The sequence below is a fragment of the Gadus morhua genome, chromosome 2 (genome assembly GCF_902167405.1).
Source record: "Gadus morhua chromosome 2, gadMor3.0, whole genome shotgun sequence".
Lineage (NCBI taxonomy): Eukaryota > Metazoa > Chordata > Actinopteri > Gadiformes > Gadidae > Gadus > Gadus morhua.
Window position 1 is genome coordinate 6,942,607 of NC_044049.1, and position 16,651 is coordinate 6,959,257.

At 48.5% G+C, this 16,651-nt stretch overlaps 1 protein-coding gene across 1 annotated transcript in view; it reads left to right on the forward strand.

The window, feature by feature from the left end:
* The window catches only part of LOC115538465 (shisa family member 6), a 50,413-nt gene extending 43,758 nt beyond the window's left edge, over positions 1 to 6,655 (forward strand). The window contains 4 exon segments of the mRNA XM_030350037.1: positions 2,509 to 2,664; positions 2,667 to 2,760; positions 2,762 to 3,099; positions 3,102 to 6,655. Coding sequence (XP_030205897.1) covers positions 2,509 to 2,664; positions 2,667 to 2,760; positions 2,762 to 3,099; positions 3,102 to 3,187 — 674 coding nt within the window. The 3' untranslated portion in view covers positions 3,188 to 6,655.
* The last annotated feature ends 9,996 nt before the right edge of the window (positions 6,656 to 16,651 follow it).

Consider the following 16,651-nt stretch of genomic DNA (forward strand, 5'->3'; position numbering starts at 1 on the left):
TCCTCTGTTTCGCCGCAGTGGCGTCCGTTAGAGAGAGATGTGTGGTGGTGATGTTTGACACGATGTCTGGTGTCCTCCCTTTCCTCCTCCTCCGCCTCCTCCTTCTCGCTTCTTCTCTCTCCCTCCTCCTCCTTCCTCCCCCTTCCTCCTTCCTCCTCCTCCTTCTCGTCTTCTCCTCCTCCTCCTCCTCCTTCTCGTTTCTCCTTCTCTCCTCCTCCCTCCTCTTCCTCCTCCTCCCTCCTCTCCTCCTCTCCTCCTCCTCCTCCTCCTCGTCTGTCTCCTCCTCCTTCCTCTCTCCTCCTCCTCCTCCTCCTCCTGTCTCTTCTCCTCCTTCTCGTCTGTCTCTCCTCCTCTCTTCTTCTTCTCCTCCTCCTCTCTCCTCTCCTCCTCCTCTCTCCTCCTCTCCTCCTCCTCCTCCTCCTCCTCTTCTCTCCTCCATCGTCTCCATACTTGGCATGAGGACCTGAATGGGGCGCATGCATTTCCATCCTCTTGCCATCCCTCCGTCTCAACTCCATCTGCTCCTCGTCATCCTGCTTGGGGGGGCGGGGCTTGCCGGGTGGGGTACCTGGTGGCCTGGTCACCTGACTCGGTCACCCGGTGCCTCCACCTGCTGTTCGTAACGCGATGTTGATGTCGTCGTTGCGCAGTGACGTGAGTTTTTCGTTGTCGTGGTGATGTTAAGGTGTCACAGCAGTGCTATCTGGGTCGCCATGTGTGCCTCGCTTCCCACCTCCACCCCCATGTGACCCTGTTGGCATGCCCGGATACGACACGTTCACTCCCCATGCCGCCTCTTAACGTTGTCCTCATCCAACGTCCCATCAGTGGTTCAGTCATTCCAAGGTACAACAGGCAAGAGTCGTGATTCAAGGCTAGTTCTAGTCTAGACCTTCCAAAAGAGAGACTCACTAAAAACATGGAACAGGAGATTTCTCTCGGCTGCTACAAAGTCTGAAAATGAATGCAGATCCCTGCAGCCTTGAAGCTAGACGGGCAGAATGGGTTTTTGAGCACATTTTTAGCTAAATGATGGATACTTCGGTCATATTTTCAAATCCTGTGTTTCCTCATTCAGCTGTGTTCTTCTAACATGCACTTTACTGTCTTCGACTCAACGTTCTGTGTGTGATTAGTTGCTGTGTGGCTGGCTGCATGGCTGGATGTGCTGTTTATAAGTGAAGGTGTGTTTGTTAGTGAACAACACTTCATGTTTTCACCTGAGAACTGCTTCTGGCGTTCTGATTGGATGCTCAGGGGTTCTGATTGGCTGTTCAGGGGTTTTGATTGGCGGTCATTGAGGTTGTGATTTGTCGCATCACGGGGCTATGGTTGGCTGACAACTAATCAGGATCATATGCATTAAGGACGGAGGATTTCTCCACAAATCCTCTGGAGAGTTGTTCACAGCACTCACAATTATACACACACTTACTGTAGTTATACACACACATATAAACTTATATGGAGAAAAGCATAAACACATGCACACAGACACGCAATTAGATGCAAGGAATTTGATGAGTTCTGGAACAGAATCCTGCCAGAGTCTATTCTATTTCCTTCTACAGAATTAAATCCTTCATCTGTTCTCTGTGACCATGGTACCCTATTCTATGGAGCCCCTTCCCAATCATCTCACAGTGTAGCATTACAAAATTATCACTAAGTTCATTCTGTCTGCCTCCCAGAGCATCTCAGTATGAATGTTTGTTAAAGCAGCATTTATCTGACTTATCAAACCACAGCGATCTCCCCATTAAACATTCTTGCCACGTGACCGCTCCCACTGGCCAATCAGGCTGTAAAGACGCACCAAGAGACTGACCTATCACGGCCCTCTGCGCCGCAGCGTGCGGATGACCTCATTACTTCTCGTCTCGAAGATGACATTTCCTGGGATAATGTCACTCCCACCCGGCCATCGGAGGACAGGGGCGTTGTTAGCACAGCCAGGCTGAAGCGCTCAGGGGCCCCCCTTCATTAGCCAAGCCGTGAGGGGGGGGGCCTGAAGAAGCAGAAGGAGCTGACCTCCCTCCCAGGGAAACCCCTTGGAGAGGCCACTGAGAGGAGGATGACCTCCGGGCCACCCGGCCATAGAAACCTCCTCATGGCCCCTAATGTTCCACCAGCCAGGCCCACGGAGCTGTTGATCTGCTCTCTGCATAGCTGAGTGGCCACAAGTGTCCGCCGTGGAACCGAGCACCAAGCAGCGCCGGAAGCCTCGAGGTGCCTCCGTCACCCCGCCTCTCTACAGGGGCAAGACGGGCACTTCTGGTTAGCTTAGCGGTGGCTACGTTGACAATGGTGAGCCGCAGGTAGGGCGGTACTGATGCCGACGTGGTAATGGTGAGGCGGTGGTGTTCTCTTGTGAAGCGGTGAATCGGAAAGGAAACAACAAACTACAATTTAAAAGAGATTATTCATTCCTGTCTTGCTCTCCCCTCCTCTTCCTCTCTCCCTCTCTCTCCCTTGTGTCCCCCCCCCCCCCCCCCTCTACCCCTGCAGCGGATAAGGACGTCGAGGACTACTACATGAGGAAGCACCACGACCCGGGCCCCCGGGGGCCCACCCACATGGTGAAGCTGAGCGACGAGCCGCCTCCCCGCCAGCGGCCGCGCCGGGTCCAGCGGGCCATGTCCCAGGACCACGTGCTGTCCCCGCCCGCACGCCCCGGCGCAGCGCCGGCGGCGGGGGCGGCGGAGGGGGCGGGGACTACGGGCTGTCGGCCTACGGCGGCATGGCGGCGGCCTACGGCAGCACGGCACCTCTCGGAGGACCAGCTGCTGTCGGCCGAGCGGCTGCACTCCCAGGAGCCGCTGCTGCTGCTGTCGCCCACCATGCGGCGCGACAAGTTCCGCGAGAAGGCCATGGCGCGCGCCATGTCCCACGCCGACATGCTGATGCCCACCACGCCCAAGGTGGACCGCCACGCCAAGATGATCAAGATGCACTCGCACCCCACGCCGCGCGACTACAACACGCTGACCGTGGGCCACGACTACAACACGCTGACCGTTGGCCACGGCGGCGGCGGCGGCGGCGGTGGCGGTGGCGGTGGCGGCGGGCCGTCGTCCTCCAAGCGGCAGGCGTTCGCGTCGCGCGCATGCACACGGTGGACCACCTGCAGTACGTCCCCGCGCCCCACAACTACCGCACCGCCAGTAAGAACGAGGTCACCGTCTAGCGTTGGCGGTTACCATTGGTTACCCCTGGTTACCCCTGGTTACCTCCCTGGGAACCGTCGCACCTCGGCGCCGGTCACCCCCCTGCGCAAAACGGAAAGCCCTAGCGGCTGTTACCGTAGCAGCGGTAGACCTTAGCGATGGTTGCCCCTGCAATGGACAGCCCCTAGCATCAGTTTCCATAGTGACAGTCACCCTTAGCCATGGTGACACTAGCGACCATCACCCCCCTAGCGACGGTTTCCGTAGCGACGGTCACCCTTAATAATGTCGATTCCAGCAACATCATTCATAGCGATGGTTTCCATAGCGATAGTCACTTTAGGGGCGATGGTCACCCTAAGCAATGGACATCGCTAGCGATCGCCACCCTGGGTAATGTACACCTTCGGACAGAAATCATGGCGACGGTCTCTCCAGGCGACCGTCACCATAGCACCGGTCGTCATAGCAGCTGTCCCCCCCAAGAAACAGACAGCCAGACTTGCGGGTCTGCATTGAACCCAGTCAATCTCGCCCCGAGCGTACACATCCAAACGCTTTAGGTTCTGTTCTCCTGTTAACCACTTCCTGTTTGTAGCATTGGCTTCCTGTGTCACCAGGACGTATCCTCTCTCCTGGAACGACTTAAGGGCTCTGTCTGCACGCTATGTGCTGAAAGCCACGCAACCTACCGTGAACAATAAACTGCGATGAAATAAACTGTTTTTTAATCATTTAATACAGCGGATGTGAGATTCAAACTTAAATTGTGATCACTTTATATAACGAAGACTATCTTTAGGGTTTATACTGGGAGCTGTTGTCGGACTGAGAAGCTGAACTCTAAACTCTGAACTCTATCGATCAACAACGACCGCATTCCAGTGGGTTTGTTTGTCGGTTAAAAAGCACAACTATTTAATTATTCACTTGTTCTTTCTTTGTTTCTACTCGTGTCCTTTGAGCCAGAACATATCAGCTTATTAGTGAGAAAACACAGGCTTCCCCTGGCATTTATTAAACCATTGTAAATATGCTATTTTAGCAGCTTTAGATATGATAAAAGGTTACGTTTTGGACTCTTTTACTTTATTTTTCAGTTTATCTCAGTCGTATGTTTTTGTGTGTGCGTCTGATTCACAAATCTTATTTAAAAATATATATTTTAAAGTAATTACATGTGTGAGTACCAATCAAAACTCCACGATAAGTCGTCGAAGATCGACAAGTAAACATGATATATAGGCAAAGCAAAATATGTGAAGGAGGCGTTGTGTTCAGTTGAATTATCCATCTTCCTGTGGTCTAACAGCAGCTTCGAACATCAACACCACACCCTATTTGAACATTGAGACATTTCCTTTCACATTTGAATTCATATTCGGATCATACGATTTTACCAAACTAAAAGAGCACTTTCAGGAACAGCACTGCCTCTGGTGAGATATATGAACTGCAATCGCTGTTTGGGCTTGTTCAACCTGGTGATGTCAGAATGCGATGGAAACCTGAGAGATGTAATCTGGGACTGGAAAGTGTCCCTGCTATTAAAGATTAAACACTTATTATGAACTGCCTTATGTATTAAGACGTGTATACACTATTGACAGCACAATCACTCTCTTTGGACGCCATTTTATATATATATATATATATACATATAATACTTTGACATAGAGGAAGAGGGCATTCATTCAGTGGACATTATGGATAATATAAGATTCTAATATCTGGATCATAAATACTGTGTTTGCCCTATTGAGTTGATACTGTATTTATATTATGTTTTTATTTCATCACAAGAAGTCAAAAGACCATCATATGACGTGGGTGTATGTGTGTGTGTGTGCGCGTGTGTGCGTTTGCTTGTCGTGTGTTTGCATGTGGCTCTGTCCCTGTGTGTGCGTGTACACCTCTGTTTGCATGTATCCATCTATGTGTGTGTGTGTGTGTGTGTGAATGTGTGATTGTTTGGTTTTGTGTCTGTGTGTTTGTGTGTGTGCGTGTGATTTGTGCGTGCATGTGCTTTTGTATCTGTGTATGTGTTTGTGTGCGTATGTGGCCTTTGCGTCTTTATGTGTGTGTGTAAGAGTGTGTGTGTGCCCGAGTGTGTCACTATTTCTGTTAATTCCTCGTGTTAGGACTTTCTCAGTCTCACCATAAGAGCGTAAACCGGCAGCCAGCTGAATTAATACCAGTCTCTACTTGGTTGCTTCTCTTCCCACTCAGACAGATTAACAAAGTTCACTAATTGTGTTTTCAAGGTCACACAGCACCAGGTATGTCTTTTACACACAAAACTGTGATTCTCCTCGGATATTCGTAAAAGTACCACGTATTGTCCCATAGTTTGCTGAGCAGAGCCGTATTGAGTGAATCGGCCACATGGGCAGAACAGAGTTCGGATGAATGTATCTCTTTTCGCCACATTAATTCACATAACTACTTTCCACTCGATGCTTTCATCGTGGTGCGCGGCTCGCCTCCAGTAATGATGTCAACCTCATTCTTTTGTACAGATTTGTAGGATTGGAGCATGGCACGTCGGTTAGGACAAAAGGGTGTTATTTTAGATTTTATTTGTATTTGCTGGCTGTGTCAATCACCCTGTGTTCCTTATGCTGTCCGATGGATTCTGTAGCCACACAACCTGTAGACAGGTTGTGTGACTTACAGACATCTGTAAGTCAGCATTCTTTCTCGCCTAGCTTAGCTAGTGTTAGCTTAGCCAGCATTAGCTTAGATAGCATGATGTTAGCTAGTGTTAGCTTAGCTTGCCTTAGTTTAGCTAGTATTATCTTATCCAGCAATAGCTCGGCCAGCATTAGCTTAGCTAGCCAGAGCTTAGCCAGTTTTAGCTAAGCTAGGCTTAGTCTGGCTAGCGTTAGCTTGGCCAGCCATAGCTTAGCTATTGTGAGCTTAGCCATTCTCTTAGCTAGCCTTAGTTAAGCTATCTTAAACCTAGCCAGCATTGGCCTAGCCAGAGTGAGTTTAGCTAGTGTGAGCGTAGCCAGGGTGAGTTAAGCCAGCATTAGCTTAGCTAGTGTGAGTTTAGCCATTGTAAATTTAGCTGGGTAAAATTTAGCTAGCATTAGCTTAGCCAGCATTTGCTTAGCCAGTGTTAGCTAAACCAGTCTTAGGTCATTCAGCGTTCGCTTAGCCAGTGTTAGCTAAGCAGTAAACGTTCATGACCCTTGTTCTCTCATGTCCCCCATGTTCAACTGATCAACGATGATGTCATCCCCTGACGCCCCCCCTTCTCTATGATGTACTTCCTGTATGACGTACTTCCTGTAGGACGCTGTTGTTTTCTAAAGAAAAAGTGAAACAATTTACTTTGCTGACGTAGATGCCATTAGTTGTCTATTTTGATGGACGGAAATTGTCTCCTACAGTTCTTATGTTTAGGTTTGTTTGTTTGTTAATTTATTTATTTATTTGTTTGTTTGTTTATGTTTACAATACAGCTCAACGTGTTACAAACAGAAGTGTGTGTGTCTGTGTTATTACGCAAACAACACAAAGAGTGGAGAGGAATAAAACACGTCAACACAACAATGACATCACCTAGTTTTCTCTGTGAAAGAACTCTTGTTTAATCCTTTATTCATAGATATATTGAGGATAATACGATTATTTACTTAAATTACTTATGCATTGTGTACCTCAACGGGTTGACACACACCAGCATTCTATAGCACATATTTATTCCCTTGCAAGTGATATGTAAAATGACCATACAACTAATTAATTGCTTTCCACCGCAATGTGACAATTATCCACAACTATTGTCTTATGCATGACATCACCACAAATGAGCTATTTACCACAATACCACAACATTATTTGATTATATCATTGATACCGAAAGCATGCAGGCAAGTTTATGTATAATAGTATGTACCAAAGTAAATAAAGTACTACTATATGCTCACTTGTTAACACTTGCTAAACTCATACATGTAATCTAGATTCGATTTTATAAGCAAGGCTGACCACAATCGAAGCGTACAATTGGTTTTACTAGCCATTAACAACCAACTACTAGGAATCACTACCAATCTTACTAGGAGCTGTAGACTCCAAGAGAGTTTCTGGGTACGGTAGGAATACAACTCAGGCTTCACTGTGCTGTGTTTCAAAGTGATGGATGAATACAATCTTCCAGGCGAACCGCCGGAACAAACTGGCACTATGAGTAACAGCAGCTGAAGTGGACCAGTCGAACACAACGGGTACATTTATTGCGAGGCATGAGGTTGATGTTTAACGGGTCAATAAACAGCCACGTAGATCATAAGATAAACTATTGTCAGGAATCCTTCCCTTCCCACTAACCGCACTCCCTAACACACCTCACTCCTCACCCCCTCCATCCTCACCTCCTCTCACTCCTCCCCCTCACCTCTCTCCCATCTCTCCTCACTCCTCTCCTCCCCTCACTCCTCCGCTCCCCTCACCCCTCCCCTACCTCCACTTCCCCCACTGCTCCCCTCCCCTCTCATGACCTCCCCCCTCACCTCACTCCTCACCACCCCTCACTCCTCACCTCAGTCCCCACACTCCTCTCGATACCCACTTTCCCTCACTCCTCCCCTCTCCTGATTCCTCCCCTCCCTCTCTTCCCCCTCTCCTCCCCTCCCCTCGCTCCTGTGGTCACCACACCCCCTTGTCTATCAGGGAGATAGTGATCTCAAAGCGTTGAGTATATCAGCACAAAGCAAGAAGGCCCCAATCACCTCCACGACACACACATTAGGCGAGCAGGCGCACTGGACCTCCTCGCTCGCTTTAGCTGCGTCGCCATTAGCATTTAGATGGAGCCAGGAATATGGCGGTCATTGCCGTTATGTTGAGGCGTTTTGATTCGTCCGTGGGGGTTTAGGGACGGGGGCGGGGGGGAGGCGGCTTCGTCGGATGGAGCGCCATGCTGGAGGCGGCATGGCGTGGCGTAGCATCAGATCGGCGGTCAAGGGTTCTCATGTCATAACCCTTGAACATCTCGCCATCTAGTTCGTAGTCCGGGTGCTGATGACGTCTGGTGGTCAGGATCGAGGGGATGTCGGTGACGGGGGACGAGGTTTCATGGTCACGGTGTCAGATTATGTTCCTGTTTACAGCCTATTTTACCACTTCACTCTCAGGACCTGGTATACAGAACAACCTTGTGCTCTGATGGCGTGAGGGCAGCTACCGTGGGGCTCTGAGCTCTGTGGTTAACCAGCTGGTGAAGACGGAAGATTTCCGAATAATTTCCTCCTCCTGCGATCGATCAGCCGCACAGTGAGGTGTGCTTGTTTCATTCACAGCCACGCTGCCGAGCCAGCGCCCCCGCAGGCTCCATAAGCACCGGAGCGGGGAGTAGTTTGTGTGTGTGTGTGTGTGTGTGTGTGTGTGTGTGTGTGTGTGTGTGTGTGTGTGTGTGTGTGTGTGTTGGTTCCTACATGCTGGTGTGATTGTGTGAATGTTTGTTTGTCCGTGTGTGTCTGTGAATACATCTGGTCTATGCAGGTTTTTGAGCGTGTGTGTGTGTTAGTTTGTGTTAGTGTATATGTGACTGTATACATGGCCGTATTTTAAGACGGTGTGTGTATGAACTGTATATCCGCGTGTGTGTGTGTGTGTGTGTACGTGTATTGGTCTGTGTGTGTGTATTTATTCCTGTGCCCCAGCTCCTCCATCGGTCGTCCCTGCTAGTCGGTGGAAGATGAATGTGTCTGCGGGCCCCAATAGGCCCCGGGCCTGGCAAAATACCACCCAGACAGCCGCTAAAACTCCCCCTCCCGCCCCCCCTTCCATCGATCCTACGACGCCTCAGAGTCGGCCTAATGAGGGTCCCCGGCCGGGCCCCCAGAGAGACGGGGGCCGGGGCCTATAGCAGGGGCCCCTTCGCTGGGGGAACACTGAAGCGGGCAGCATACATCCAAAGAAGTCGTTTTCTTTCCGGCTGGATGGGGCTGAAGAAGTCGACTGTTTTCCAACGTGTTTTCTCTCTTCGGTGCCCCTGCTGAGACCAGCAGGGTCGTGTGGAGAGTGGGAATCAGAAATCCGATGGCGGGAATAAAAGAAAATAAATCGGGTCAGGCAAGTCACCAATCCTCCATGGTGCAAGAAGTGCCGGGAGAAATATGTTTGCATAAATAAAAAGGCGTATGCAAGGTATGCCTTTGTTCATTTGCCCCGCAGACGGGTTATTTTGTTCTTGCCTATTTCCAGCATGGAGCACGGTGAGGCCTAATCGCCTGTACGGACGGCTGCTGGGTGGCCGCTCAACCCACACTGCTGCCTTTTCCAAACGATTTTGTTTATTTACCTGATATCTTCAGTAGTCCTTTCACTCCTCAAAGTCATGCAGACTATAAACAACAACTTCTTCCTAAATGCCAATCTAGGCTGCTGAGCCAATGGGGGTGGGGGTGGGGGGGTATTACTCATTTCGGGACGGGGTGATCAAGGGTCTGTGGTTCCCCAGATGGAACCTGTGAGGTTTGGGCGATCAGGACACAGACCTGTTGGGTAATGACGCGAGTGGCGGTGGCGGCCATCTTAATGAGCCTTGACCAATCACCTTCTCCCAACAGCTGATGACATGCCCGTGGTCGCCATTGCTGGGCCATCAAGGAAGGCGGGGAGGGGAGGGGTCGAGGCCAGGCTGATGATGATGATGATGATGTTGATGGTGATGGTGATTGTGATGATGATGTGCATAATTAGAGTCATTACAGGCGGATGATGGGAGATTCTTCCTCCCACATCACGGGAGAGGAGGACCTTTATTCATGAAGTTGTTGATTGGCTCTTCGGTCGAGTTTTCTGAAGTTTAGACACGCTGTGGATGAAGTGATTATCAGTATAACTCTCGTAAATAAACTGCAGGAGGGATTCATTTAACGTGTGCCGGAAAGTCTAGGTCCAGGTCAGTTGGAGGGTAGAACCCAGAAAATAAAGGTTCTGGGTTTGAACCCTGATGTCAGTAGTCTACCTGTAGGTATCCTATAACAAGATGCCCTAGCCTAACCCGAATCCTACGCCCTACGCCTCTATGTCCTAGGTCTATAGATCCTTGGTCTCTACATCCTTGGTATATACCACCGAGGCCTCTGTGTCCTCGATATCTAGGCCCTAGGTATATACGTCCTTGGTCCATAAGCCCTAGGCCTATCATTCCTAAGTCTAAGGTCTTTACACCCTATGCATTTTTAATACATGGTTGAAGAGACGAGAAAGCGCAGACTTACAGACGCAGGAGAATAAATGTCAGCAGTTCTGTTGCTATTCACGCGGTGTAACTCAACTCTCTTAACTCAACTCTGAACCCTGACCCAAAAGAACATTTCGAGAACACTAGAAGGTAAATATGGACAGAGCAAACGCTGATTGAGTGACACACCCAGCAACTGAAGAAACAACAGAACGATGATCTGAGGGCACTCTTGTCCAACGCGGTTAAGACTTCGCCGAGTCGCAGTGGTTATTTCCTTATTCTTCTGTGATTTGGAACATTTCCAGAAGAAAGGTCTGCTTTGTTGTGCTGAGTTCTGGCTGACAGCCTGATGGATTAAGATGGCTTGTATCGGAGCGGTCAACAGCTTCACATTAATCACCACCGTCCCTTCTCTCCCTCAGTCTGGGGCCGAGATAACAACTGATTCTCTCTCTTGCTCTTTCCATTCATCTGTTTCTCCTCTTTATTTGTTTCTCTCCTCCATCTTCTCTCTATACGTCTCCGTCTATTGCTCTCCCTTGCTCCCCCTCTCTCTCCATCTCTTCCTATCCGTGTGATTGATCTCCCTCGCTCTTTCCGGGAGGATGTTACCTCTCTTGAAACGTAAATAAACTTGAAAGGGATTATTTAGGTTATTTTGATAATCAGCTTTATTTTAATTACTTTTATACTTGGACAGTTCTGAGTCGTTCATGTGTTCACAAACAAATTAGTGAATGAAAACAAACTACGGATCCTCATGGGCTGATACTCTTCTTCTTTCTCTCCCTTTCTGTTATTTTCTATTAGTTGCTCTCTCTTTCTCTTAGCTTTCGTCTCTCTCTCAGTCTCTCTTCTGGTCAAAGGCGTTTAGTTTCCCCTCGCTCTCTTTCTCCCTACAGCCTTGCAGACTATCTCTCCCAGCAGCTTAGGCCAGGCGACCAATTACCAATGACCAATACCTTGCCTTGTTGCTTTAATTCCCCGCCCCCGAGATAGGTCACCTATGGTACATAATATATATCTGATCACGACTAATCATTGTAAGAGGATGTGGGAGGGGTGACTGGCGACCCAGGTGCTGCCAGTCTATTCCCATGTCGGCTGTTGAAAAACACTCTATGCATATTCCGCTGCTCGACCAATCAGCGATCACTTGACCCAAACCTCTGCAGAGAAGCCAACATGCTTCTAAGCTCTGGGAGGCCCGCACGTCCTGACGTACTTAGGTTATTGACCGGCAAAAGGGCCGTGTGCAGACTCTGAGCGGTGTTCTCCAAGTACGTGGGGACGGAGTAGGGTTGAGGGGGGGGGGGGGAGTAGTGTTGGGAGAGGGGTTTGAGGGAGTTCTGATGGGAGAAGTTACAAACGCTTGTGGAATTGTTGGTATGTCCATGGGGGGGCGGGACTACCTGCTGCTAGAACATGATCAGACCCAGGCGTTCAACACACTCTTCCTAGCGCTCAGCAGGAAGTTGTCGATCACATCACTTCCTGCTGGAGCGATCTGCAGAGGAAGGCACCCGCCAGCAGAGATCAGAGTGTGTGTGTGAGTGTATTGACGTGTGTGTATGTAGTGTGCATACGTGTCTTAGTGTGAGAGAAACAGTGAGAATGTGAGTTTTTTAAGTGTCGCTGTCAGAGACATTTGTGAGGTGTGTGTGTTGTTTCTGTGTGTGTGCGTGTGTAGGTGTGATATTTATCTATTACACAACATCCCTTTCGATTGTTCAGCTTGTGCAAGTCAAAAAGTTCCCTAAAACGGAGTGAATTTATTTTGTAGTTTAGCTGCCTCTTTACTACCTGAGTCTTTCCAAGCCTCCATGCTAGCGATGAGGCATCTCATTTAGGAAAACTAAGCTGAGATTCCTCCCAGGAGAGAGGAGCAGAGAGTAGGAGGAGAGAGGAGAGAGGAGGAGCAGGTGCACCGTGCATTAATCAAACAGGGCAAATGATCACCCTTAAAAGCATAACACATGCTATCACATGCACATGAACTCACACACAGACATAAGTGCACGTGCACACAAACACACACATGCAGGTGGGCTTGCTCTCAATAAAACACACGTACACACTGCAAAACCTTTTTATGTTTGATGGCTTGAGTCTGGATCAATTAGACCAGAACCGATTAAGCCAGAACCAATCAGACAGCCCCAATCAGAAAAGTTTAATCAGGACCAGTAAAATCAGACCATTCTACCATTGCAGTTCTACCATTGCAGTTCTACCAGAACAGTTCTACCAGACCAGTTTTACCAGACCAGTTCTACAAAGACAGTTCTCCCATGACCAGTTCTACCGGACCAGTTCTACCAGACCAGCTCTACCAGGACCAGTTCTACCAGACCAGCTCTCACAGGACCAGTTTGACCAGACCAGTTCTAGCAGACCAGTTACATCTGGACCAGTTACACCTGGACCAGCTCTTCTAGGGCAGCCCGGCGGACCAGTGGCACGTTGAGGTGAGCGTCCGAGCAGCAGAGAGGAGCCTCTCTCTAGAGGAGGTCCGTCCTAGATGACAGGCTCTTCCTGACCTTGTTTTCTCACCCGCCATCGCTCTCGCAGACTCTCAGCAGTCCCCTGTCACTAGGCAAGGCAAGGCAAGGCAAGGCAAGGCAAGGCAACTTTATTTATATAGCACTTTTCATACACAAGGCAGACTCAAAGTGCTTCACATATAAACATTGTCATACAATAAAATAAAATAATAGATAAGTAAAAGAAAACATATGCAAGAAATGAGTAAAATAGAAAGTGCAATGTATTTACTACCAGAAACAAAGACTCTGTCCTCCCCTATCCCTCCAGCCTCCACCCTCTCCTCCCCACAGTCTCTCCTCTCTACACCCTCTCCTCCCCTACGTTCTCTCCTCCCTACGTTCTTTTCTTCCTACACTCGCTCCTCGACACCTTAGCTTACCCTTAGCCCGCCTCTTTAAGCATGCTTATAGCCAGTGCCTGGAGACAGCTTGACTTCCCGAGTCTTTTCCAAGCCTCCATGCTAGCGATGAGGTATCTCATTTAGGAAAACTAAGTTCCCTCCCAGAGCAGAGAGGAGGACGAGAGAGGAGGAGGGGGCGTAGGAGTAGGGGACAGTAGAGGAAAGGAGGAGGAGGAGGAACAGGAGGGGGAAGAACCCGATCTCTCCTCTTTCCACTCCCTATACCCTCCTCCCTACACAATCCTCCCTACCACTCACTCCTCACTACACTCTCCCCCTGGCTCCCCTTCCTGTCGTATTGTGGATTTGTTTCGTGTGCAGTAAGTTACTTGTATGATGTTCACATTCTCCAGATCATTGTACAAAGTGAGTGATGTGGTCTGGTCCGTCCCCCCCAACTACCCCCAGCCAGCCCTACTCAACTAATCTGGACACGCCCCAGGTTGGCAACGCAGAGAGAATACTTAACATATAAATACACAAAACTCAACTTTCATTCTGAGGTCAAAATGCTGTGAGTTTAGAGGAGAAAGAAGATCGTTTAGCTTTAGATTCAAAGAGTCCTTGATTTTGCCAGCGTCTCAACGAATAGCGCGATTATTAATTTGTTTTGCACAAGATGGCCACGCCCACCGGGGTGGAGAATTTAAAGCTTTCACGAGTGATTAGTCTCTCAATATGAAAAACATCTGCGTCTCAGATATGATATGGTTCCGTTCACTCATTACTATTAACTTGACTTATTAAGCACAGAACTAAGAATTGCATTTATTTAATTTCAGCTGCTTACTAAATTTGTGAAGGGTTGTTCCAGGCCGGTTTCTTTGAATTTTCAGTTCAGGTCTATATTTTTGTTTAAAGTACCTGGTAACGTCTCAAATTTTGACCAAATATCACTACTATCACTTCCGCAGAACTGAAATGTATATTAATTTATACAAATGTATGTATATATATATATATATATATTGTCTCTAAAGCTGAAATACATACATTATGAGACCAAACAAATCCAGTCCCAGCTGTTATAGCAGCTCCTTTCTGTTATGTTCCGATTCATCCCTGGGTTTAAGCGTTTCCTTCAGAGAAGATTAAGTTGCACAGAGAGAAAGGCAGAATCCTTTTCGTCTTTTACGTTTCATCGGCTGACCTTCTTCGCCCGCCTTGAAACTAGCTACAGGGCTAGCGCCACAAACGTTTGAAACTCCAAACTGGGCGAGAGCAAAAGGATTTGTTTGTAAGGTCAGACGTCCGTGTTCGTCCCTGAGGTTTGGGAAGGCGAAGCCGCCATTAAGATTCGGGGGAGTCAGCCTCAGTAGCGGGCTGAACCAGCTGCCGGTGCACAGGCGCATGAATTATTCAGCGTGTTGGTCCCTGGAAAAATGCGCTTTTTTTAATGAACGGCGAGGTTGAGATGACTCTGGGTCGCGGTGGTGTTGGCTCCTCATAAACACGGGAATGTTAATGTTTCCCTCGACAAACACGACGCACGTGAGCGAAATGCCTTGCGTATCGAAGCTAGTTCCACGCCGCCGGCTGACTGTTGATCCTCGGATCGGTGCGATTAACGTTTTCTAGGAGGGAAACTTGATGGTGCGTGCGGCCATCAGACCGCAGTCTGCCTGGTCATTAAATTCTGTGTCTGTCCCCTTTATCAATATTCCGACAAAGAAACGTATGCATATTGTCCGTCAGAGAGACAAAAATATAACAGAACAGATCAATATTAGTCCAAATGATTGTCCTCATTCTGGCCATGTGACTCGCTCTGACAGTCAAACAGACTCTCTCCTTATCAGCAGAAGATTGTGTCAATATCACTAATGTCCCTACTGCCTCCAACGTTCTCCTGCTGAAATAACCCTCCGTGAACATTCCCAGACTTATTATTATTCACCACTTGTTATTCAGGTGAAACCCGGAATTGACGTGATATTGACTCTACCTGGTCTCCAACATCTACAGTCTTATTTGCCAATCTGACTTTTGGCATATATATAGAATGAATCCTTGGAACCAGAAGGAGTTTGAACAGTTTACATGGCAAAGTCCATCGGACAACTGATCTAGTTCTCCTAAAATGGAAGAAGCCTGCTTCTATTTCTGGTCTTTTGATCAACAGTAATCAGTAAAACATATTTAGCAAACACGTACCCCCTTTGTCTGCATACCCCCGGGTTAGAAGTCACTGTGGTGTGGTGCCTGTAAGCATACAGATAACACAACCTCCTCCCAGGACTCCACCGGAGAGAGGAGATACAGGAGCTCCATCAGTACGGGAGTGGCTGTAAATACCTCCCGGAGAGGAGGGAGGAGAGGAGGGCTGGGTGGAGGGGTGGAGGAGGAGAGGAGGGAGGAGAGGAGGACTGGGAGGAGAGGGGGACGGGGAGGAGAGGAGGACAGGGAGGAGAGGGGGAGGGGGAGGAGAGGAGGGAGGAGAGGAGGACAGGGAGAGAGGAGGACTGGGAGGAGAGGGGGACGGGGAGGAGAGGAGGACAGGGAGGAGAGGAGGACAGGGAGGAGAGGGAGAGGAGGGAGGAGAGGAGGACAGGGGGAGAGGAGGACAGGGAGGAGGAGGCCTCTGAAACAAACACCAAATCTTCGCCCTGGGCTGAATAACCGAATGATCCCCTGGAAAATTAATTAAAGGGAGAGGAGAGAGTGAGAGACATAAGGATTGTTTGTAATGTATTAGACGGAGAGAGAGAGAGAGAGAGAGAGAGAGAGAGAGAGAGAGAGAGAGAGAGAGAGAGAGAGAGAGAGAGAGGGAGAGAGAGAGAGAGTATGGATTGGTTCAAGGGTACCAAACCCTGAAATAACTTATTTTAGATTAAAGGTGATGCAGTGGGTTTTATAGTATTGCTACGGATTGATCCTGGTGCACATCTACACTTAAAAGCACAAGCTTTAAGAGCTTAGTATAAGATGTAAACACAGATTCAAATTGACCGCATGTTATTGTACGTGAGCATGTGTACCTGATATTGGCAGTGTTGGTGGCGTGTGTTCGCCATTAGAGAGTAAAAGACCTGACAAAAATATTTCTGTCCTCTATGGTGAGTTGATTATTTCTGAAGTGTTCTACGATTGGCTGAATAAGTAAGCTCAGGTGCGAACCAAGGGCGACATCACCGGTAAAATAACCGTCAGGATTCAATTATAATTATTTTGGTAACTAAAAGTATCGAAATAATGCCCAATATTCCTGTGTAAACTGTTTGGTATTTCTGAACACGTAGGACCTCTATTGGAGATGAAATAAATAAAAAATAAGAGACACAAAGGTCAGCAGCGAAGGCGAGAAAGCCTGGCCTTTGTGAGCGATGTTAAGTG